The 24,978-nt window shown below is 36.8% G+C and overlaps 2 protein-coding genes across 2 annotated transcripts in view; one reads left to right on the forward strand and one right to left on the reverse strand.

The window, feature by feature from the left end:
* LOC142341710 (endoribonuclease Dicer-S-like) overlaps nucleotides 1–15,211 on the forward strand; it is an 88,900-nt gene extending 73,689 nt beyond the window's left edge. The window contains 3 exon segments of the mRNA XM_075392869.1: nucleotides 13,084–13,757; nucleotides 14,134–14,390; nucleotides 14,712–15,211. Coding sequence (XP_075248984.1) covers nucleotides 13,084–13,757; nucleotides 14,134–14,390; nucleotides 14,712–15,042 — 1,262 coding nt within the window. The 3' untranslated portion in view covers nucleotides 15,043–15,211.
* Nucleotides 1–24,978, reverse strand: part of LOC142341003 (MOB-like protein phocein) — a 307,874-nt gene that overhangs the window by 208,162 nt on the left and 74,734 nt on the right. The window lies entirely within an intron of this gene.

Consider the following 24,978-nt stretch of genomic DNA (forward strand, 5'->3'; position numbering starts at 1 on the left):
TAGAGCTCCCACTAGTTGTTCGAGAGCAATTCTTCCGACGTTAAGTCGGTTAAGTTTATGGATTGAGGACACTTAGATCTTTTCTGTACTTTATCTGGCTATATTACTCGGTAAAGATACTTGGAAGGAAATTTTTTAAAGGGTTTCCATCATCAGACAGCGTTTTTTCTTAATTTGTACATAGTGATCAATTTTGTTATTTTGATGTTTTCAGTCAGCTAACTATTTGAGAAATAAGCTTTGATGAAGGTCCGTTGATGTAGGTTTAAGCATTGTTTTTTTTATCGAAGATCTTCACTTCTAAGTAATTTATAATCAGCCGCCGTCAGCTTCTCAATAGCTATTCTTTGGGTGCTCTCCTTTTTACAATTCAAAGAATTTGAATTTGTTGAAGCGCTGTCTTGAAACGGGAAGAGTAGTACTTTTGCGCGATTTGGAGAGAGAGAGAGAGCGAGCGAGCGAGCTAAAGAGAGAGCGAGCGACAGAGAGAGAGAGAGAGAGAGAGCGCGATGGTGAGAGAAAGAGCGTGAGAGAAAACGTGGCGTCGATTTTCACTTCTATTGGAGCGAGAATTTGTTCATTCGCATGATTTTTTTCTTAAGTGACTTTTTTCACTCTAAAGAATGACTTCCACCCTCAAATTGCTAACTTTAATTGAAGGCAGTATTTGGTGAATTTTTAAGTGCAGCTAATAGAGAGAGCACACAGGTTGCACATTTTGTAAAAAATTTGATATCTTACCAATCAGATAAGAAACTGAAATCTATCTTCTTTGGTCTAGTTTTTAACAGTTTTTTGAGACTGTAAGCAGCTGTCTTATCTTTCTTTTCCTCTTTTCTAGTTTGTTTTTTTTCTTTCTGTTTGTTTGATTCTCGCTCTTAACCGTTTCGTTCTCCATCCTTTTTGCCTTCTATTTCTCTATTGCTCTCTCTCTCTCACACACACTCTCTCTCTCTCTCTCTCTCTTTCTCCCTATCTCTCGCTCTCTCTGTCCCCCCTCTCTCTCTCCCTCTCTCTCTCTCTCTCTCTCTCTCTCTCTCTCTCTCTCTCTCTGGCTTTCTGTTATTCTCCCAATTTCTGTCTTTCTCGCCTTTTTGTTTCTGCTCAACTCTTCTCTTTTTCAACTTTCTTCCACTCTCCAATTGTTTGTGAATGAAGTTTGTGGCAACTATGTTATTCTTTTTGCAATTATATTTTTCCTGAATCCTATTTTGCATCAAACAGTTTTTTCGTGTGATGAACAGACTTTCATCCTTCCGTCTCGTACGATCGTTGTCTTCCTTCAGTTTTTCATTCTCCCTCTCTCTCGCTGTCTCTCTCTCTCTTTCTCTCTCTCTCTCTCTCTCTCTCTCTCTCTCTCTCTCTCTCTCTTTCTCTCGTCTCACATTTGTTGCTAATCACCATATTGTATTGACTCTAAATTTCTTTTAATAATTTGCTTCTCTGGCTTCTCTCCGATTATTTTTTTGTTCTGTCTCTTGCTTTCACTCCTTTTTTACTAGCTGTCTTGCCACTCTTTCTTTTTTACATTTTCCGTTTTTTCTTCCTCGTCTCTCTTTTCTATTTTGTGCTCTTCTTTTTGTGCTGTATTTCTCTTTTCTCTCTTCCTTCCCATTCTTTTGTTTTCTTGAGAATATAATTGCCGTGATAGCGATCTAATGTTGGCCTTCTCTTTGTTTTTTATTGCTTAGACTTGTGTTGACCATTTGACGTCACTCTCACTTCAAATTTTTTCTTGATGGGTGTCCGTGCGTGAAGTTATTAATCTTTCTTCGTGCAGCACGTTTTTAATTCGCGAAATTAAATGTTGGTCGCACGTGATTTACATCACTCAAAAATGGCTTTCTTTACTATTAAAAGTGCCCCTGGCTAACTTGATTTGAAAGAGATTATGTCAACTGAGTATTTGCCACTCTAATTGAGCTTTATTTGAAGGCAGCTGAAAAATTAAATACAATTGGCACTTTCTTTAAAAAATCAAAATATGAGAAATAAGAAAAAGTTACTCTCTGTGGTCTCTTTGATTCACTGTCTTTCGGAAAAGGGTTTTCCGAGATGATATCGGAGCCCTGTAGAGCAAGCTGCTAGCTTGATTAGATCTGTGCACTCCCTTCTCAATCATAAAGAGAGTAAACAAAATTTCTTTGCTATGCGAAAATTTTTCTCACGGAAGATGTTTCGAATGTGAGCGCATCAGGACAGAGTTTTTTTTATCGTGTAACAGCGTTTCTCATGTACCCTCTTCTGTTATTTTTCTCTCTGTTTCTCTTTGCCTCTTTCTTTGCGGCTCGATTTTTTCCTATCTTTTTTTGCTGTGTGTTGTGTTTTTTCTCTTCTCTTTCTCTGCTTTTCTCACTGTATCTCCTTTTCTAATTTCTTTCTGCACATTCTTCTTTGCCCGGCTGTCTAATTTGTTTTGTGTTCACCTTTTTCTTTATATCTCCCCCGCCCTCACCCTCTCTATCTGGATCTTTCGCTGGCTCTCTCTCTCCCTCTCTCTCTCTCTCTCTCTCGGTTTCTTTCGATCATTATCTATCGTTTTTTCTTTCTCTCGGTTGTTATGTCTCTTGCTTTCATGCTCCTGCCTAGATCGAAAACAGTCTCGAATCAACAGTCATTATCGAAAAATAAAATCAAAAATAGAATCGGGATACACCCATAAAGCCCAATTTTGCCCGCTACTTTTCTTGTTCTGATAAGTCTTAGTTACTATCTGTAATACTTATTGGTATTGATAGTAGCCCCTGTATCATCTCTTTAAGTTACAGGAGTATGTCTAACTACGAAATGAAATCAAAATAGCTGTCACTTAAAAAATGTTTTTTTTGCAATAAATTTTTGGTTATGGGAATCAATGACTGCTATCTTCCGGCAATAAGCGGGGTATTTTTGTGAATTACACTGGTTGTGTTTAGAGTGCTCATTCGGGTGACAAGTTAGACCTGGAGCAGTTTGAGATCTTTGGAGATACTATCTCAAATTCACAGTCTCTTGATTCCTCTTCTTCGCGCACCCTAACTTGGACGAAGGTCATCTCTCCAGTCTGAAAGGGATTGTTATCTCGAATGCCAATTTGGTGAATGCCGCTCAACGTAAAGGTTTGACAACTACTTCATTTCTAATTAAGTATATTTGTGATTGTAGTTCTCAGTAGCGAGACAATCATTTTTCTACTGGTTTTATGATTGGAAGCGAAAATTGTGGCTTTGGTTTTCAAACACAGATGAAAATAAGTTTGGGTTTTTAAAGACGTGAACGAGAGTAATAGTTTGTTAACGTACTTTGGACTTTTTGAGTGTTCTTTTTGATCACGTCATAGCTTTAAGTGGAGCGAATGACCAAGTGGTAATGTGGTGTTTGTTGTTATTAAAGTCAATAGTTTGGAAGCTGAAGTTTATTATCTGAAGTTTGAAACGTGATCTTAGGAAGGTGTAACGTTCAGAGATCTGATTTCTGATTAATTGCTCTTGAACGAAGATCACAGCAATTATTGTAAACGTGTGTGTCTTTTTTATGCAAAATTTTTGCTTGACAATTTTGACTTTTCGAGTGTTTTACGCCCTTGACTTTTTGCTTTTCGCGTGATCTAAAATTCTCTCTCAATCACAATTTCAAGCAGTTGAACTCAATTGGCGCCAATTTAATACTAAAAGTCAAATGAAAAGTGCGCCGAAACTTGTGTCATTTTTTTAAATAGTGGTATATGTTAACCTCTAATGTGGTTTTTTTGAAGCCCACTATTGAACTTCTTAGTCCCATTTAGGCTCCCCCTCCCCCCCCGCCGACTGAAGCAGGCTGCAATTGATTAGAGCTCCCACTAGTCGTTCGAGAGCAATTCTCCCGACGTTAAGTCGGTTAAGTTTATGGATTGACGACACTTAGATCTGTTCTGTACTTTATCTGGCTATATTACTCGGTAAAGATACTTGGAAGGAAATTTTTTAAAGGGTTTCCATCATCAGACAGCGTTTTATCTTAATTTGTACATAGTGATCCTTTTTGTTATTTTGATGTTTTCAGTCCGCTAACTATTTGAGAAATAAGCTTTGATGAAGGTCCGTTGATGTAGGATTAAGCATTGTTTTTTTATCGAAGATCTTCACTTCTAAGTAATTTAATCAGCCACCGTCAGCTTCTCAATAGCTATTCTTTGGGTTCTCTCCTTTTTTTACAATTCAAAGAATTTGAATTTGTTGAAGCGCTGTCTTGAAACGGGAAGAGTAGTACTTTTGCGCGATTTTTAGAGAGAGAGAGAGAGAGAGAGCTAAAGAGAGAGAGAGAGAGAGAGAGAGAGAGAGAGCGATGGTGAAAGAGCGTGAGAGAAAACGTGGCGTCAATTTTCACTTCTATTGGAGCGAAAATTTGTTCATTCGCATGATTTTTTGTAAGTGACTTTTTTCACTCTAAAGAATGACTTCCAACCTCAAATTGCTAACTTTAATTGAAGGCAGTATTTGGTGAATTTTTAAGTGCAGCTCATAGAGAGAGTACACAGGTTGCACATTTTGTAAAAAAAATTGATATCTTATCAATCAGATAAGAAACTGAAATCTATCTTCTTTGGTCTAGTTTTTAAGTTTTTTGAGACTGTAAGCAGCTGTCTTATTTTTCTTTTCCTTTTTTCTAGTTTGTTTTTTTTATCTCTTTCTGTTTGTTTGATTCTCGCTCTTAACCTTTTCGTTCTCCATCCCTTTTGCTTTCTATTTCTCTATTGCTCTCTCTCACACACTCTCTTTCTCTTTATCTCTCGCGCGCTCTCTCTCTCCCTCTCTTCTCTCCCTCTCTCTCTCTCTCTCTCTCTCTCTCTCTCGGTTTCTTTCGATCATTATCTATCGTTTTTTCTTTCTCTCGGTTGTTATGTCTCTTGCTTTCATGCTCCTGCCTAGATCGAAAACAGTCTCGAATCAACAGTCATTATCGAAAAATAAAATCAAAAATAGAATCGGGATACACCCATAAAGCCCAATTTCGCCCGCTACTTTTCTTGTTCTGATAAGTCTTAGTTACTATCTGTAATACTTATTGGTATTGATAGTAGCCCCTGTATCATCTCTTTAAGTTACAGGAGTATGTCTAACTACGAAATGAAATCAAAATAGCTGTCACTTAAAAAATGGTTTTTTTTGCAATAAATTTTTGGTTATGGGAATCAATGACTGCTATCTTCCGGCAATAAGCGGGGTATTTTTGTGAATTACACTGGTTGTGTTTAGAGTGCTCATTCGGGTGACAAGTTAGACCTGGAGCAGTTTGAGATCTTTGGAGATACTATCTCAAATTCACAGTCTCTCGATTCCTCTTCTTCGCGCACCCTAACTTGGACGAAGGTCATCTCTCCAGTCTGAAAGGGATTGTTATCTCGAATGCCAATTTGGTGAATGCCGCTCAACGTAAAGGTTTGACAACTACTTCATTTCTAATTAAGTATATTTGTGATTGTAGTTCTCAGTAGCGAGACAATCATTTTTCTACTGGTTTTATGATTGGAAGCGAAAATTGTGGCTTTGGTTTTCAAACACAGATGAAAATAAGTTTGGGTTTTTAAAGACGTGAACGAGAGTAATAGTTTGTTAACGTACTTTGGACTTTTTGAGTGTTCTTTTTGATCACGTCATAGCTTTAAGTGGAGCGAATGACCAAGTGGTAATGTGGTGTTTGTTGTTATTAAAGTCAATAGTTTGGAAGCTGAAGTTTATTATCTGAAGTTTGAAACGTGATCTTAGGAAGGTGTAACGTTCAGAGATCTGATTTCTGATTAATTGCTCTTGAACGAAGATCACAGCAATTATTGTAAACGTGTGTGTCTTTTTTATGCAAAATTTTTGCTTGACAATTTTGACTTTTCGAGTGTTTTACGCCCTTGACTATTTGCTTTTCGCGTGATCTAAAATTCTCTCTCAATCACAATTTCAAGCAGTTGAACTCAATTGGCGCCAATTTAATACTAAAAGTCAAATGAAAAGTGCGCCGAAACTTGTGTCATTTTTTTAAATAGTGGTATATGTTAACCTCTAATGTGGTTTTTTTGAAGCCCACTATTGAACTTCTTAGTCCCATTTAGGCTCCCCCTCCTCCCCCCCCGCCGACTGAAGCGGGCTGCAATTGATTAGAGCTCCCACTAGTCGTTCGAGAGCAATTCTTCCGACGTTAAGTCGGTTAAGTTTATGGATTGACGACACTTTGATCTGTTCTGTACTTTATCTGGCTATATTACTCGGTAAAGATACTTGGAAGGAAATTTTTTAAAGGGTTTCCATCATCAGACAGCGTTTTTTCTTAGTTTGTACATAGTGATCAATTTTGTTATTTTGATGTTTTCAGTCAGCTAACTATTTGAGAAATAAGCTTTGATGAAGGTCCGTTGATGTAGGTTTATGCATTGTTTTTTTATCGAAGATCTTCACTTCTAAGTAATTTAATCAGCCACCGTCAGCTTCTCAATAGCTATTCTTTGGGTGCTCTCCTTTTTTTACAATTCAAAGAATTTGAATTTGTTGAAGCGCTGTCTTGAAACGGGAAGAGTAGTACTTTTGCGCGATTTTTAGAGAGAGAGAGAGAGAGAGAGAGAGAGAGAGAGAGAGAGAGCAAGCTAAAGAGCGAGAGAGAGAGAGAGAGAGAGAGAGCGATGGTGAAAGAGCGTGAGAGAAAACGTGGCGTCAATTTTCACTTCTATTGGAGCGAAAATTTGTTCATTCGCATGATTTTTTGTAAATGACTTTTTTCACTCTAAAGAATGACTTCCAACCTCAAATTGCTAACTTTAATTGAAGGCAGTATTTGGTGAATTTTTAAGTGCAGCTCATAGAGAGAGTACACAGGTTGCACATTTTGTAAAAAAAATTGATATCTTATCAATCAGATAAGAAACTGAAATCTATCTTCTTTGGTCTAGTTTTTAAGTTTTTTGAGACTGTAAGCAGCTGTCTTATTTTTCTTTTCCTTTTTTCTAGTTTGTTTTTTTTATCTCTTTCTGTTTGTTTGATTCTCGCTGTTAACCTTTTCGTTCTCCATCCCTTTTGCTTTCTATTTCTCTATTGCTCTCTCTCACACACACTCTCTCTCTCTTTCTCTTTATCTCTCGCGCGCTCTCTCTCTCTCTCCCTCTCTCTTCTCTCTCTCTCTCTCTCTGGCTTTCTTTTATTCTCCAAATTTCTGTCTTTCTCGCCTTTTTGTTTCTGCTCAACTCTTCTCTTTTTCAACTTTCTCCCTCTCTCCAATTGTTTGTGAATGAAGTTTGTGGCAACTATGTTTTTCTTTTTGCAATTTTATTTTTCCTGAATCCTATTTTGCATCAAACAGTTTTTTCGTGTGATGAACAGACTTTCATCCTTCCGTCTCGTGCGATCGTTTTCTTCAGTTTTTCAATCTCCCTCTCTCTCTCTCTCTCTCGCTGTCTCTCTCTCTTTCTCTCTCTCTCTCTCTCTCTCTCTCTCTCTTTCTCTCTCGTCTCACATTTGTTGCTAATCACCATATTGTATCGACTCTAAATTTCTTTTAATATTTTGCTTCTTCTCTGGCTTCTATCCGATTATTTTTTCGTTCTGTCTCTTGCTTTCACTCCCCTTCTTGCCACTCTTTCTTTTTTACGTTATCCGTTTTTTTCCTCGTCTCTCTTTTCTATTTTGTGCTCTTCTTTTTGTGCTGTATTTCTCTTTTCTCTCTTCCTTTCCGTTCTTTTGTTTTCTTGAGAATATAATTGCCGTGATAGCTATCTAATGTTGGCCTTCTCTTTATTTTTTATTGCTTAGACTTGTGTTGACCATATGACGTCACTCACTTCAAATCTTTTCTTGATGGGTGTCCGTGCGTGAAGTTATTTATCTTTCTTCATGCAGCACGTTTTTAATTCGCGAAATTAAATTTTGGTCGCACGTGATTTACATCACTCAAAAATGGCTTTCTTTACTATTAAAAGTGCCCTTAGCTAACTTGATTTGAAAGAGATTATGTCGACTGAGTATTTTCCACTCTAATTGAGCTTTATTTGAAGGCAGCTTAAAAATTAAATATAATTCGCACTTTCTTTAAAAAATCAAAATATATGAGAAATAAGAAAAAGTTATCCTCTGTGGTCTCTTGGATTCACTGTCTTTCGGAAAAGGGTTTTCCGAGATGATATCGGAGCCCTGTAGAGCAAGCTGCTAGCTTGATTAGATCTGTGCACTCCCTTCTCAATCATGAAGAGAGTAAACAAAATTTCTTTGCTATGCAAAAATTTTTTTCACGGAAGATGTTTCGAATGTGAGCGCATCAGGACAGATTTTTTTTATCGAGTAACAGCAATTTTTATGTACCCTCTTCTGTTATTTTTCTCTCTGTTTCTCTTTGCCTCTTTCTTTGCGGCTCGATTTTGTCCTATCTTTTTTTGCTGTGTGTTGTGTTTTTCTCTTCTCTTTCTCTGCCTTTCTCACTGTACCTCCTTTTCTAATTTCTTTCTGCACATTCTTCTTTGCCCGGCTGTCTAATTTGTTTTGTGTTCTCCCTTTTCTTTATATCTCCCCGCCCTCCCCCTCTTTATCTGGATCTTTAGCTGGCTCTCTCTCTCTCTCCTCTCTCTCTCTCTCTCTCTCTCTCTCTCTCTCTCGGTTTCTTTCGATCATTATCTATCGTTTTTTTCTTTCTCTCGGTTGTTATGTCTCTTGCTTTCATGCTCCTGCCTAGATCGAAAACAGTCTCGAATCAACAGTCATTATCGAAAAATAAAATCAAAAATAGAATCGGGATACACCCATAAAGCCCAATTTTGCCCGCTACTTTTCTTGTTCTGATAAGTCTTAGTTACTATCTGTAATACTTATTGGTATTGATAGTAGCCCCTGTATCATCTCTTTAAGTTACAGGAGTATGTCTAACTACGAAATGAAATCAAAATAGCTGTCACTTAAAAAATGTTTTTTTTTGCAATAAATTTTTGGTTATGGGAATCAATGACTGCTATCTTCCGGCAATAAGCGGGGTATTTTTGTGAATTACACTGGTTGTGTTTAGAGTGCTCATTCGGGTGACAAGTTAGACCTGGAGCAGTTTGAGATCTTTGGAGATACTTTCCTCAAATTCACAGTCTCTCGATTCCTCTTCTTCGCGCACCCTAACTTGGACGAAGGTCATCTCTCCAGTCTGAAAGGGATTGTTATCTCGAATGCCAATTTGGTGAATGCCGCTCAACGTAAAGGTTTGACAACTACTTCATTTCTAATTAAGTATATTTGTGATTGTAGTTCTCAGTAGCGAGACAATCATTTTTCTACTGGTTTTATGATTGGAAGCGAAAATTGTGGCTTTGGTTTTCAAACACAGATGAAAATAAGTTTGGGTTTTTAAAGACGTGAACGAGAGTAATAGTTTGTTAACGTACTTTGGACTCTTTGAGTGTTCTTTTTGATCACGTCATAGCTTTAAGTGGAGCGAATGACCAAGTGGTAATGTGGTGTTTGTTGTTATTAAAGTCAATAGTTTGGAAGCTGAAGTTTATTATCTGAAGTTTGAAACGTGATCTTAGGAAGGTGTAACGTTCAGAGATCTGATTTCTGGTTAATTGCTCTTGAAGGAAGATCACAGCAATTATTGTAAACGTGTGTGTCTTTTTTATGCAAAATTTTTGCTTGACAATTTTGACTTTTCGAGTGTTTTACGCCCTTGACTTTTTGCTTTTCGCGTGATCTAAAATTCTCTCTCAATCACAATTTCAAGCAGTTGAACTCAATTGGCGCCAATTTAATACTAAAAGTCAAATGAAAAGTGCGCCGAAACTTCTGTCATTTTTTTAAATAGTGGTATATGTTAACCTCTAATGTGGTTTTTTTGAAGCCCACTATTGAACTTCTTAGTCCCATTTAGGCTCCCCCTCCTCCCGCCCCCGCCGACTGAAGCAGGCTGCAATTGATTAGAGCTCCCACTAGTCGTTCGAGAGCAATTCTTCCGACGTTAAGTCGGTTAAGTTTATGGATTGACGACACTTAGATCTGTTCTGTACTTTATCTGGCTATATTACTCGGTAAAGATACTTGGAAGGAAATTTTTTAAAGGGTTTCCATAATCAGACAGCGTTTTATCTTAGTTTGTACATAGTGATCCTTTTTGTTATTTTGATGTTTTCAGTCCGCTAACTATTTGAGAAATAAGCTTTGATGAAGGTCCGTTGATGTAGGATTAAGCATTGTTTTTTATCGAAGATCTTCACTTCTAAGTAATTTAATCAGCCACCGTCAGCTTCTCAATAGCTATTCTTTGGGTGCTCTCCTTTTTTTACAATTCAAAGAATTTGAATTTGTTGAAGCGCTGTCTTGAAACGGGAAGAGTAGTACTTTTGCGCGATTTTTAGAGAGAGAGAGAGAGAGAGAGAGAGAGAGAGCGAGCGAGCTAAAGAGCGAGAGAGAGAGAGAGAGAGAGAGCGATGGTGAAAGAGCGTGAGAGAAAACGGCGTCAATTTTCACTTCTATTGGAGCGAAAATTTGTTCATTCGCATGATTTTTTGTAAGTGACTTTTTTCACTCTAAAGAATGACTTCCAACCTCAAATTGCTAACTTTAATTGAAGGCAGTATTTGGTGAATTTTTAAGTGCAGCTCATAGAGAGAGTACACAGGTTGCACATTTTGTAAAAAAAATTGATATCTTATCAATCAGATAAGAAACTGAAATCTATCTTCTTTGGTCTAGTTTTTAAGTTTTTTGAGACTGTAAGCAGCTGTCTTATTTTTCTTTTCCTTTTTTCTAGTTTGTTTTTTTTTTATCTCTTTCTGTTTGTTTGATTCTCGCTCTTAACCTTTTCGTTCTCCATCCCTTTTGCTTTCTATTTCTCTATTGCTCTCTCTCACACACTCTCTCTCTTTCTCTTTATCTCTCGCGCGCTCTCTCTCTCTCCCTCTCTTCTCTCTCTCTCTCTCTCTCTCTCTCTCTCTCTCTCTCTCTCTCTCTGGCTTTCTTTTATTCTCCAAATTTCTGTCTTTCTCGCCTTTTTGTTTCTGCTCAACTCTTCTCTTTTTCAACTTTCTCCCTCTCTCCAATTGTTTGTGAATGAAGTTTGTGGCAACTATGTTTTTCTTTTTGCAATTTTATTTTTCCTGAATCCTATTTTGCATCAAACAGTTTTTTCGTGTGATGAACAGACTTTCATCCTTCCGTCTCGTGCGATCGTTTTCTTCAGTTTTTCAATCTCCCCCTCTCTCTCTCTCGCTGTCTCTCTCTCTTTCTCTCTCTCTCTCTCTCTCTCTCTTTCTCTCTCGTCTCACATTTGTTCTAATCACCATATTGTATCGACTCTAAATTTCTTTTAATATTTTGCTTCTTCTCTGGCTTCTATCCGATTATTTTTTCGTTCTGTCTCTTGCTTTCACTGCCCTTCTTGCCACTCTTTCTTTTTTACGTTATCCGTTTTTTTTCCTCGTCTCTCTTTTCTATTTTGTGCTCTTCTTTTTGTGCTGTATTTCTCTTTTCTCTCTTCCTTTCCATTCTTTTGTTTTCTTGAGAATATAATTGCCGTGATAGCTATCTAATGTTGGCCTTCTCTTTATTTTTTATTGCTTATGTGTTGACCATATGACGTCACTCACTTCAAATCTTTTCTTGATGGGTGTCCGTGCGTGAAGTTATTTATCTTTCTTCATGCAGCACGTTTTTAATTCGCGAAATTAAATTTTGGTCGCACGTGATTTACATCACACTCAAAAATGGCTTTCTTTACTATTAAAAGTGCCCTTAGCACTTGATTTGAAAGAGATTATGTCGACTGAGTATTTGCCACTCTAATTGAGCTTTATTTGAAGGCAGCTTAAAAATTAAATATAATTCGCACTTTCTTTAAAAAATCAAAATATATGAGAAATAAGAAAAAGTTATCCTCTGTGGTCTCTTTGATTCACTGTCTTTTGGAAAAGGGTTTTCCGAGATGATATCGGAGCCCTGTAGAGCAAGCTGCTAGCTTGATTAGATCTGTGCACTCCCTTCTCAATCATAAAGAGAGTAAACAAAATTTCTTTGCTATGCAAAAAATTTTTTCACGGAAGATGTTTCGAATGTGAGCGCATCAGGACAGATTTTTTTTATCGTGTAACAGCAATTTTTATGTACCCTCTTCTGTTATTTTTCTCTCTGTTTCTCTTTGCCTCTTTCTTTGCGGCTCGATTTTGTCCTATCTTTTTTTTGCTGTGTGTTGTGTTTTTCTCTTCTCTTTCTCTGCCTTTCTCACTGTATCTCCTTTTCTAATTTCTTTCTGCACATTCTTCTTTGCCCGGCTGTCTAATTTGTTTTGTGTTCTCCCTTTTCTTTATATCTCCCCGCCCTCCCCCTCTTTATCTGGATCTTTAGCTGGCTCTCTCTCTCTCTCTCCCTCTCTCTCTCTCTCTCTCTCTCTCTCTCTCTCTCTCTCTCTCTCTCTCTCTCTCGGTTTCTTTCGATCATTATCTATCGTTTTTTTCTTTCTCTCGGTTGTTATGTCTCTTGCTTTCATGCTCCTGCCTCGATCGCTCTTCCTTGCTCTCTCTCTCTCTCCTATATATACCTATTTTACTTTTTCTCGTTATTTCTTTTTGTTCTTTTGCCACGCAGTATCTTTGTTTCTCTCTGTCTCTTCAGCTATCCTTCTTTTTCCTTCTGTTTCATCTCGATCTCTTTGCTTTCCTTCTCTGTTTCTTGTTTTGTCTCTGAGTTTGCTTTTCTTTTCTTGTTTTTTGTCCTCCTCTGTTGCGCCTCCTTATCGTTCAGACTGCGATAAGATTGTTAACATTCACACACAGGCTGTGTCTATATAGAATACAATGTCGTTACCTGTCAGGAGCTATTCTCCTTTTCGTCGGCTTTGATGTACTAAGTTTTGCTGTCTTAAGGATTCATTACTTACAAGCGAATGATTTCTCTGAATTGCTTCAAATTTTGCTTCAAGTTCTCTGATTTGGGTCAAATTTTTCAGGCAATGTTTTTACTTGACGGATCGGGATTTTCGATATACTTGTTTGCCGTTGAGTTCTCGATTTTTGCCTTATCTTATCCATACTGTGCTTTCCGTTTTTAAGGCACTATTTTGCGTCATTCTTTGTTGTAGGTTTCTACTGTTTCTCTTTCAATGAAATTGTAACTCCTGTTTCAGGCTTGGAAAAATTGATTGTGGCTCAGAGGCACAGCCCTCGTGTGAACTGGCTCCCTCCACTGTTTGTAGCTTCTGACAAGCTAACGAACACCGCAAATGACATTATTATGAAACACGAGTTCAATGAAAAGAGCATTGCTGACGTGGTCGAGGCGTTGATCGGCTGTTTTCTGCTGAACTGCTCCGATGATTTCGCTTTGCATTTTATGAACTCTTTCCTGGACATCAAGATTCTTCCTGAATCGAAGTCTATTTATGGTTTTAAAGTACCAGACCCCTGTTTGGTGCCTACAAAACGCTTGGATGCTTTGGCGGATGTTGAAATGCTGACTGCGAATCTGTCGACGATTGAAAGTAAAATAAAATACGAGTTTGTTGATCTCCTGTTTTTGGTGCAGGCGTTGACGCATGCAAGTTACACCAGAAATACACTGACAGATAATTACCAGCGTTTGGAGTTCCTGGGTGATGCAATTCTGGACTACCTGATTACCCGACGTTTGTTCCAGCTTTTCCCTGACTTGGATCCGGGTAGCATTACAGATCTGAGGTCGGCGCTAGTCAACAACGTCCTGTTTGCGTCAATCGCAGTACAGCTGGGCCTACATAAGGTGTTGAAACATCTGTCCTTGGATCTCCAGCAAGAAATCAACCAATTTGAAGCATTTCTTGAGGTACTTTTTATATTTGTATCTGGTGGACTATGAAGAGAGCTTACCCAATCCTTTTTAAGATGAGATGGCTCTGCATGTTTAATGACCTAACTTAATTGATAATTTTCCGTTCTCCCTGTAGAACATGAGCTTTCACAAAACATGATAAGTAGTATGTGATCATCTTTTTGCTGTTGAAACTGATTTCGAGGAAATGCTTGCTACCTGTCAGAATTCTGTTGATGTGATTAAGTTTCAAACTTGTAGAGCAATTCAGGGCTGCCCTCTTACCCAGAGCAACTATCCTCCCTAAGTTTAAGCTGGGTACAATCAAAGCCCACCTGTCGTTCGAGAGCCATTAGTCTTATAATTCATCTCAAATCTCTTCGCGTTCCAGGAATCACCTGTGGCTAAGAAAAACGGAGGGCTGGTCACGTTCTGTGATTTAATTGTGACAAATTCTTTGGAGGAGACTGAGGGAACTTGTGACGATGATCCACTTGCTCCAGATGAAGCGCTCGATTGTATAGATGACCCGAAGCCACTAGGCGATTGTTTTGAGGCATTGGTGGCAGCTGTCTACCTGGACAGTGGTTTGAATCTCAATCGTGTATGGATTGTCTTTTCGCCATTCCTTGAAAAAATTATTCTACAGTGAGTAATTGTTCAACATCTTTCTGGTTGTTAGACAGTTTAAAAAGGATAGAAGTTCCTTATTCGTTGGGACTTGGAGAAAAGAAAGGGCACTTCTTAGCTTAATTGGTGGCAGTTTACTACTATAAATCAAATGGAAGGTGCACCGAATTCGAATTTAATTCATTTTTCAGTTTAAATCGTGTGTAAAATTACCTATTGAAATTAATAAAAAAACTCATTAGAAAATGCCCCCACCCCTGATGAATCAGTTTTTAATTGATCCCATTGGTCGTTTGAGAGCAAGTCGTCCGACATTAGTTGGCTATCTTTTGTTTTTAGGTATTCTAAAGACATTCCTAAGAATCCGACCAGGGAACTGCTTGAATTATTCTCAGATCAGAACATTCAGTTTGAAGAAGTTGCTACCAGCAGTAGTGATTGTCTAACTGTCTACAATGACCGTAATAAAAGTAAAACTTCATCTGAGCGGAGAGACAACGATAATCAGGAAGAATTGACAACTCAATTTCAGAGCTCGTATTTGAAAACCGTCCGTGTGGTGGTCCATGGGAAAACTTTTGTAGGAAAAGCTGCCAATGTGAAGAATGCCAAGAGAAGGGCAGCTAAAAAGGCAGTCCAACATTTCAAAGACTACTTAGCCAAACGCTAATCTAATTGACGTCTGTTCCAATTTTGTAGTTGTACCCATGATGAAATTTATGATGTTCGAGATTCCTGGTAGTTAGGCTTTGCTTTATTTTTAATTAGTGGCAAGATATTTTGCAAAGCATTTAAAGGATATGTTGGATCTTTCGTTGAAATTCAATAATTAAATATTAGTGTTTTCATTCCACAGGAGTTTTGAAGTCTTTTGATTAAAGCTGAAAGCTGAGCGGAGATATATTACGGCGCTCTTATTTTTTACAATCTAAGAATTATTACAATCCAAGAATTTGATTGTATTGGGGCTCTGTCTTTTTGTGAGATTTTTTTACAGATTTTACAATGACTTGATCTTTCACAACGGGATAAACAGGTAAGGACCAGCGACCATTAATTTTTAATAGCTGCCCAAGCTTGCTTTAGTAGTGTTTCAAGTGCTTAGAGTGGTGCAGCTGCTGGTAAGCCTTAATTCAAGACTAAAAGGTCATCTTTAGGAGGTTTTTATAGCTGCGAAGAAATTGAATTCTATTGAGACGCTGTCTTTTTAAGACTCGAAGCGGATTTAAGGTTTTATGTTTTTTTGATAAGTGAGCGAGCAAGAAAAACGGAAGTCCAGGGAGTGAATAAACAGGTGTTTCAGTGAACAATTTTGAAGAGCGTAGAAAACTGGTTCTTTTGATGCCTTCTTTTGAAACAGAGCGAAAAATGTAGGTGTAAAAAAATTTTCGCTACGCGAGCAAATTTTGTTCGCGTGCTGCTTTTTCCCCAGCTGTTTTTTTTTGTTTTTATAGCTGTAAGCTGAGCGGAGCTAAATTGCGGTGCTCTTGGTTTTTACGACTCGGAGAGGAGTATTGATATTCTACAGGTTTTTGTTCAAGTTTGTTCATGACTTGAATTTTGACTTCCTTCTATTCGAGCTTTTACCTCCGTTTTTGATTGTTGATTTCTGTTTTCGAACATTGGATTTTAACAATAGCTTAGTTTGAAATGCATAGCAATTGGAAACAGTCTGTAATTCAAGGTGAAGAGGTCAATTTGACAAAATTTGATCCCACTTAACTACCTACCCCGCCCCCCAAAAAAACTACCCCCCCCCCCCCCCGAAACGTACCTACCCCCTACCCCACCTACCCCCCCCACCAGCACCTACCCACCCACACCCACTGAAAAAATTTTAACGCTTTTAATGTTATATTGGTCTACTATTTTTGTTATTTCTAGTGTTCTTTTCGATATGATTTTGTCCAAATTAGGGTAGAGATTATTTTGTACGACGATTCTAGTTGTTTCCCGTATTCTACCGGCTATGTTTTTTCTTTCGTCGTCTGACGCTCTTTTTCGTTTTACATTTGCTCTTACAGCAAAGCTGACAAAGTCAAATTTTCTGAATGACTTCTCACTAACGGCGTTTGCGCGCGTGGCGTCATTTCTTACTCTCTTTAACAAAAGTTTTTAGCGTGATTAGATTTTGATCACAAGTGACTTACTCAAAAAAATGGCTTTTGGCGCTTTAAAACTTAAGTTTAATTTGTATTTGTTCAAGGTCAAATGAACTCACATGTGCAGTAAAGGTCCCTAATAAGAGGCTTCTGTGGGATGAATTTTAACAAACTTTATTAATATATCGCTGAATGTGTTTTTACCGGCTTTTTGAGCCGCGTCAATTTTTTTTCAATATAGGTCTGTCTCGTTTCTATCTCTTATATGTTTTGATTTTTTAATGTCTAAAAAGTATTTTAAAAAAAAGTTATGATTTCCAGCTTTTTTGATAGGTTTTCGAAGATTTTAAGTAGTTAAAGGGAGTTTTTTTGCTAAATTAAAAGTTTTTCAACTAATTCTTCTTTTTTATTGCTGGTTTAGCGGTTTTTGGTCCAGTATTGTATTCGGTTCTTTTGTCAATCAATTTAAGCTTAGTGCTCCTGCGCAGTTTATTGCAAACTAATTACAGGTTGTGTGGCACCAAGCAAATTTTTCTTTTGAATTTTGTCAAAAAATTTAAAAATTTATATTTTTTTTTGCCTTAATTCGCATTTGGAAAAGTTTTTGTGCTTATTTTGACTTCTCCGAATTTGTGTGAGCAATGAGTCCGTCTCAATTGCTTGTTGTTGTTTTCCTTTTGTATTTGTACTTGTACAATATGAAAATATAATTGATTTTTCGTATTTTAAAATTATTTAGTTAAATTTTACTTCAATAAAGATAGTCTTTTCTGTTCTTTGAAGCTCACTGCCATCGGAAACCAGTTATCCGGTAGGCTGCTTTTTTCGAGTCGTTCCAGGGACTCTTACAGCTGTTTTTTTTAAGATCTTTAAACATTTATATGAATTCTGAAGTAAAATGGAAGGAAGATGATTTTGGTCATGCCAAAACAGGAAGTGGAGCGAAAAAGCGAGTGGTTTTGCGGCGTAAACTTTCTTCTTTCTAATTTTAAGTAGATTGAGAAAACGGTGTATGAACAAAAATTTGCTTTCTCGCTAGTAGTTTTTCACACGCGTTATTTTGGCTTCGATTTTTACTGTTTTTTTATATTTCTGATTAAGTTTCTAAATGAGTTTTCACAATCCGGTCAGAGTAGCTAGTATTTTTTAGTCAATGAAAACTCTTTAAATTTTAAACCAGGACTCGTCTTGCTATGTTTTTTGTTTAGTCGTCTGCGGCTCTTTTTCGTGTTAATTTTCACACAGCAAAGATGACAAAGTCAAATTTTCTGAATAACTTCTCACCAACGGCGTTTGCGCGCGTGGCGTCATTGCTTACTCTCTTTAACAAAAGTTTTTTGCGTGCTTAGATTTTGATCACAAGTGGCTTACCTCACTCAAAAAAATGACTTTTGCACATTAAAACTTAAGTTTAGTTTGTATTTGTTCAAGGTCAAAGGAACTCATATGTGCAGTAAAGGTCCTTAAAAAGAGGCTTTTGTAGGATGAATTTAAACAAACTTTCTTAATTTATCGCTGAATGTTTTTTACCGGCTTTTTGAGCCGCGTCAATTTGTTTTTCAATATAGGTCTGTCTCGTTTCTATCTCTTATGTTTTGATTTTTTAATGTCTAAAAAGTGTTTTAAACCAAAGTTATGATTTCCAGCTTTTTTGATAGCTTTTCGAAGGTTTTAAGTAGTTAGAGGAATTTTTTTTATTTTGAATGTTTTTCAACTAATTTTCGTGTTTTATTGCTAGTTTAGCGATTTTTGGTCCATTATTGTATTTTGGTGCTTTGTATTTTGTCAAAAAAATTCAAAATTTATATTTCTTGTTTTTTGCCTTAATTCACAATTGGAAAAATTTTGTGCTTATTTTGACTTCTCCGAATTTGTGTGGGCAATGAGTTCGTCTCAATTGCTTGAGTTGTTGTTTTCCTTTTGTATTTGTACTTGTACAATATGAAAATATAATTGATTTTTCGTATTTTTTAATTAAAGTAATTAGTTAAATTTTATTTCAATTAAGATAGTATTTTCTGTTCTTTGAAGCTCACTGCCATCGGAAACCAGTTATTCGGCAGGCTGCTTTCTTCGAGTCGTTCCAGGGATTCTTACGGCTGTTTTTTCAGATCTGTTCAAACATTTATATGAATTCTGAAGTAAAATGGAAGGAAGATGATTTTGGTCATGCCAAAACAGGAAGTGGAGCGAAAAAGCGAGTGGTTTTGCGGCGTAAACTTTCTTCTTTCTAATTTTAAGTAGATTGAGAAAACGGTGTATGAACCAAAATTCGCTTTCTCGCTAGTGGTTTTTCCCACGCGTTGTTTTCGCTTCGATTTTTACTGTTTTTTTATATTTCTGATAAAGTTTTTCTAAATGAGTTTTCACAATCCGGTCAGAGTAGTTTGTATTTTTTAGTCAATAAAAACCCTTTGAATAGTAAACCAGGACTCGTCTTGCTGTGTTTTTTGTTTAGTCGTCTGCGGCTCTTTTTCGTGTTAATTTTCACACAGCAAAGATGACAAAGTCAAATTTTCTGAATAACTTCTCACCAACGGCGTTTGCGCGCGTGGCGTCATTTCTTACTCTCTTTAACAAAAGTTTTTTGCGTGCTTAGATTTTGATCACAAGTGGCTTACCTCACTCAAAAAAATGACTTTTGCACATTAAAACTTAAGTTTAGTTTGTATTTGTTCAAGGTCAAAGGAACTCATATGTGCAGTAAAGGTCCTTAATAAGAGGCTTTTGTAGGATGAATTTAAACAAACTTTCTTAATTTATCGCTGAATGTTTTTTACCGGCTTTTTGAGCCGCGTCAATTTGTTTTTCAATATAGGTCTGTCTCGTTTCTATCTCTTATGTTTTGATTTTTTAATGTCTAAAAAGTGTTTTAAACCAAAGTTATGATTTCCAGCTTTTTTGATAGCTTTTCGAAGGTTTTAAGTAGTTAGAGGAATTTTTTTTATTTTGAATGTTTTTCAACTAATTTTCGTGTTTTATTGCTAGTTTAGCGATTTTTGGTCCATTATTGTATTTTGGTGCTTTGTATTTTGTCAAAAAAATTCAAAATTTATATTTCTTGTTTTTTGCCTTAATTCGCAATTGGAAAAATTTTGTGCTTATTTTGACTTCTCCGAATTTGTGTGGGCAATGAGTTCGTCTCAATTGCTTGAGTTGTTGTTTTCCTTGTGTATTTGTACTTGTACAATATGAAAATATAATTGATTTTTCGTATTTTTTAATTAAAGTAATTAGTTAAATTTTATTTCAATTAAGATAGTATTTTCTGTTCTTTGAAGCTCACTGCCATCGGAAACCAGTTATTCGGCAGGCTGCTTTCTTCGAGTCGTTCCAGGGATTCTTACGGCTGTTTTTTCAGATCTGTTCAAACATTTATATGAATTCTGAAGTAAAATGGAAGGAAGATGATTTTGGTCATGCCAAAACAGGAAGTGGAGCGAAAAAGCGAGTGGTTTTGCGGCGTAAACTTTCTTCTTTCTAATTTTAAGTAGATTGAGAAAACGGTGTATGAACCAAAAGTCGCTTTCTCGCTAGTGGTTTTTCACACGCGTTGTTTTCGCTTCGATTTTTACTGTTTTTTTATATTTCTGATAAAGTTTTTCTAAATGAGTTTTCACAATCCGGTCAGAGTAGTTTGTATTTTTTAGTCAATAAAAACCCTTTGAATAGTAAACCAGGAATCGTCTTGCTATGTTTTTTGTTTAGTCGTCTGCGGCTCTTTTTCGTGTTAATTATCACACAGCAAAGATGAAAAAGTCAAATTTTCTGAATGAGTTCCTCTCAATGACGGTAATTGCGCGCGTGACGTCATTGCTCGCTCTCTCTGGCAAAATTTTGTGTCGTTTGAGTCATTAAATTTTCGACACGTGTGCTTACCTCATTCAAAAAATTACTTTTGAACATACAAACTTAAGTTTAATTTGATATAAGTTACAAGTTTGTTACACAGAAGTTCAAAAGAACTTCTGTGTAACAAAGTTCCCTCATAAAAAGGCTACTGCGCAATGTTTTTAAAGAAACTTTATTTATTGATTTATCGCTGAATTGTTCTTACATAGCTTTTTGACTGGCGCCAATAAATTTTTCAACTTACATTTCTTATCTGTTTACATATATGTTAAACTGGACGCAGGTCTTTTGCGCTGATATTCCGGCAATCTACTAGTTATTTTTCTGTATTAGAAGTAACCTGCGAAAACTTATTCGTTTATGAAATTATTCGCGCAAGTTATGTACAGTCAGAAAATTTATACTGTTTAAATTCTCTCGAAGAAGTATGGAGTTTTGTAAACGTTTGAATGAATGCAAAACGTTTGCTGGGTCGTTTTATCATTGAATGTTCCTTTCCCGATCGAGTTGTTTGGTTTTTGTGAGAAATTTTCTTTCTTGGCTTGAATTTTGCGCAGCTAATTTTCTCTAATGCATAATTGTAACCAGCTGAACTCAACCGGCGATAATTTTTATTGAAAATCAAATCAAAAGTACGCCAGAAGTGGTACAATTTATCTACTAAATCATGGTAGTGATTCCAAGTAAGCTCTAAGCTCTAATAACACTATTTGAAACCCCAACTTCCATGCATGCAAGCTGCTTCTAAAATTTAAAAAACAAATTAAACAGCTTTCATCTGATAAGGAGCAAATAGAGCATTTTGTTCATGTTTTCACGAAACGTTCTTTTTGTAAATGATATACGAAGCAACTCAAGATTATTGTATACGAAGAGAAGATTATTTAGAAAAACGGATCGTTTCCGTTTGTGCCCCCCCCCCCACTACGTTATGAGCCCCTCAGTTACAGAGCACGCGCCATTACATAGTAAATCATCATGTAAAAAGATGGCACGTGCGTCTGGGGGATAAAAATAATATGCGCCCCCTAAGCTGGGGGGGGGGGGGGTTCACAAACGGAAAATATCCAGGAAAAACTACCCATAGTTTACAGTGTATTTTTCAAACCTCGCACAAAAAGTATCTTCGCAAGCCTTGGTTCCTCAAGCAAAAACGCTGGTCACCCGAATTGTATAGAAGACGCGAAATAGTAAAAGAAATGAGTTATCACCCTCAGACACTCTCAGGCTGCTGGTTTTTAATTGCTCTCGATCCAAGTTTGATGCAATTATTGTAAACGTGTTGGTCTTTTTTATGCAAAATTTTTGCTTGACTGTTTTGACTTGTCGAGGAACTTTTACGACCTTGACGTCCTCGTTTTGTGTGCTTTAATTTTCTCTCTCATTCCCCAGTCGTTAGAGAATAATTCTTCCGACGTTAGTTGGTTATGTTTAATTGCTCTCAAAAGAAATTTGTAGCAATTACATTAGTCTTGTGGTCTTTTTTAACGCAAAATTTCGCTGGACCGATTTTTCGTCTGACCAATTTGACTTTCCGTCTTCAAAAATTGGATAAAAACTCGGATGGCATCAAGTGGCCTAGCAGCTGTCGTAGAACCTTACGCCTTACTTGTCTCTAAGTATGCGATAAGTAAGTACGGAAACTGTTTTAAGGAGATAATTTCAGGGTGTGTAGGGCGGCTCCTAGTTTTACAAATGTGATCTCCTTTGTCACCTCCAACGCCCCCCCCCCCAACCCATCCAACCTCCAGCAACCTGGCAATTTTTGACCCCCTCAGCTCTTCCCAAATCCCTAAGCCCCAGCTGGCTACCTGGATACTACCGAAGCCAACCACTTGCCTGTCGTTTGAGAGCAATTCGCTTGAAGTTAGTCGGTTAATTTATAAACTCTTCTGTAGTTTACTTACTTCGTTTTCACTTGTTCTTTTTATTTTGACAGCTAAATAGTTTTCTTGCTGGAATTTTTCGTGAAAATTGCAAAAGATCAAAGTTATTGGTTTTATGTCAATGAATGTATTTGCTTGCTGACTTTCAATCGCTTCCTATTTTACTGTATTTATGCTACATTACAGGGCGAGTACCTGTTTTTTCGTCCCCGGGTGGGCATTTTTCCACCCTTAATCTACACGACGTGTAAAGTTATAGAAATTGATATACTCAACTATTGCTCTTGATAAACATGGACATTTTTTGTTGTCGATGGCTTACAATGATCAAATAGACCTTGATTAATGATTATATGACGTAAATGAAATGTGAGTTTTCTCTGCTGGTTCTTTTGCTGCTTACTTGTAGGTGTTGTTCTTGCATACTTCCCTAATTAGATATCGTCGAAATCCTGCTATAGTACAGTACAGCTTCTCATCGGACGAAACAAAAAATGTAAGTTCGTATTGATGTTCATTCATCGCGTGAAGAAATTAAGGGAGTAGCCCCAGTCATGTAAGCCAGTTTTTTTTTTAAAAAAAAAACATCGTTACTGTTTTTTTTCACATTTTGAGAGTAAAATTTAGCATTTGGGGTTTTTTGCTTCGCATTGCAGTGAATGATTTTGGATAATAGAACTGAATAAAGGCTTAATAAATTCCCATTAAGATCTCTAGAATCAACAAGTGACTCGAAGGTAATCAGATGAGCAGAATCCAACTATCTCTGCTCTACACTAGTTTGCAGAGGAGAAGCGATCGCAACGTTCAAGAGGCATCAGCTTAAAAACGCAACTTGATATCGCCCGGCCAACAGGCAGCATCTGGTATCAAGCTTCTGTGTTCGTGAGCTGGCGATGAATTTCTTGCATGCCCAGCTGAAATTACTGTGGAATACAATTTTGATGGATGATAACATCGCTTCGACTAAGACCCACTAAAGAATGCAAGCCAAAAATTCGATCCTGAAATTACAGACTTAGGCATTTTCAACTACTTTTTGATAGAATGACTCTATATTTTGAGAACTGTTCGAAATAGACTTTGACAGATATGTAGACAAGGGAAGGAAAAGGAGATGCAGCCAACGAAGCACTTTATGCAAAGAAATCAACAGCAAAGGTAAATTTTCTCACAATAAAGTCTGGTTTTGAGGAATTGTTCTAAAGTGACGTAATCTGATGTTTCATGGATTTGGTGTCCTTTCAGTTGTGACTGTGCGTACAATTGCTAAATGTGGAAAAATTTTCGATAGATCGAGCGAAATCATACTTTTCTTGAGTTAGCCACCGTCTAATTTATTTAATTCCTGGACAAACCAGGTCTCAAGAATTGTTGACCGGTAGCTCCAATTTTAAGAAATTTTTATCTTGGGAGTTAAGCACGTTTTTCTAGGACTTTTTGGTTTCTTCAGGCACTGTCATCGAAGCGACAATATTTCTTGACGATTCACTAAGAGTTTCGTAGAAAAGATAATATTCATTTTGGGCCGTCTAAATGAGTTATTCACTGCATGTCACTGTAAATTTTAATGATCGTCGAACTTTTTTCTGTTCCGTAAATTTTTGCTACTAATTGGAGCTAAAATAGCAACTGACCAAAATTAAAGTTTAATTTAGGCACTCTGCTTATCTTGCAATTCGAAAAAATTGAATTGCATTGGTGCGCTGTCTTTTTTACTTGAAGAGGAGTTATGGTGATATGTTTTTACTTCGTTTTTTTTTACAGCAAGCAAAGTCAAACGTCGCACGTGAAAATGCGTGTGGAATGTTTTTTAGCACTTATGACGGTCTTCTTCAAATTTTTCTTATGGCAATTGGGGTCTTTTTATGATTCAGGCTAGTTACTTTAGTGTTTTTGGCGATCTTTTGATTTAATTGATATTGATTGTGAGTTGTGTTTTTTGGCGATCTTTTGATTTAATTGATATTGATTGTGAGTTTGTGAAAAAGGAGTAATTTTAATAAAAGGTTGGCTCGATTTCGTCTGTTTTTTCAAACAATTTTTGCATATTTGTTCGGATTTCGATGTTTTTGCTGGAGTTTTTTTTGTTTGTTAGTTAATTGGCAGTCATTTGATAAGTATTGTTACAAAGAGGTGTTAATTCAATGTTAAACAGTGCAGATTGTATATATTATAGTTTTTTTTCATATTTTTCTGTTTTTTCTGTTTAAATATTGATTAAGCTGTCTCTTAAAGGCAAACCTTGAGTAGGAAATTGATCAAGCAGCAACAAATATAGAAGGGTTGTCTCAGATCAATTGATCGGAAGCAGAATTTTGCATTGCCGGAAGTTTTGTAACCCAAAAGTTTGCTTCTTTTTAGTTTCTCAGTTTTCTTCGTGTGTTCAGTTTTTCAATTGGTGTGGCGGCTGAGCCTACTAAATCATCAAACAAATTGGATAGCGCTTCAAGGCCATTTCAAGCAGTGAAGTCACAATAGCATGACGAGCGAAATTTAATGCTAAATTCTATCGAAACCATACGGATTCGTTCATTTTGTTCAATTTTTTTTTCAGTAACTATTATTAGTACATAATAAATGAAGTGAAACTCACAATCGAATTACGCTATTTTTACCAAATATTCACGTGGTCACAATCAAACAAGTTTAGCTCAAATGGATTAAGAGATACCCAATTTCGTATGCCAGATTCGATTAATGTTGCAAGTTTCATACCAATTCAGAGAGTGCGAGGCACCGTAGAGGTTATGCCGAACCCCAAAC

Source organism: Convolutriloba macropyga, chromosome 6 (genome assembly GCF_964194025.1).
Source record: "Convolutriloba macropyga chromosome 6, txConMacr16.3, whole genome shotgun sequence".
Classification (NCBI taxonomy): Eukaryota; Metazoa; Xenacoelomorpha; order Acoela; family Convolutidae; genus Convolutriloba; species Convolutriloba macropyga.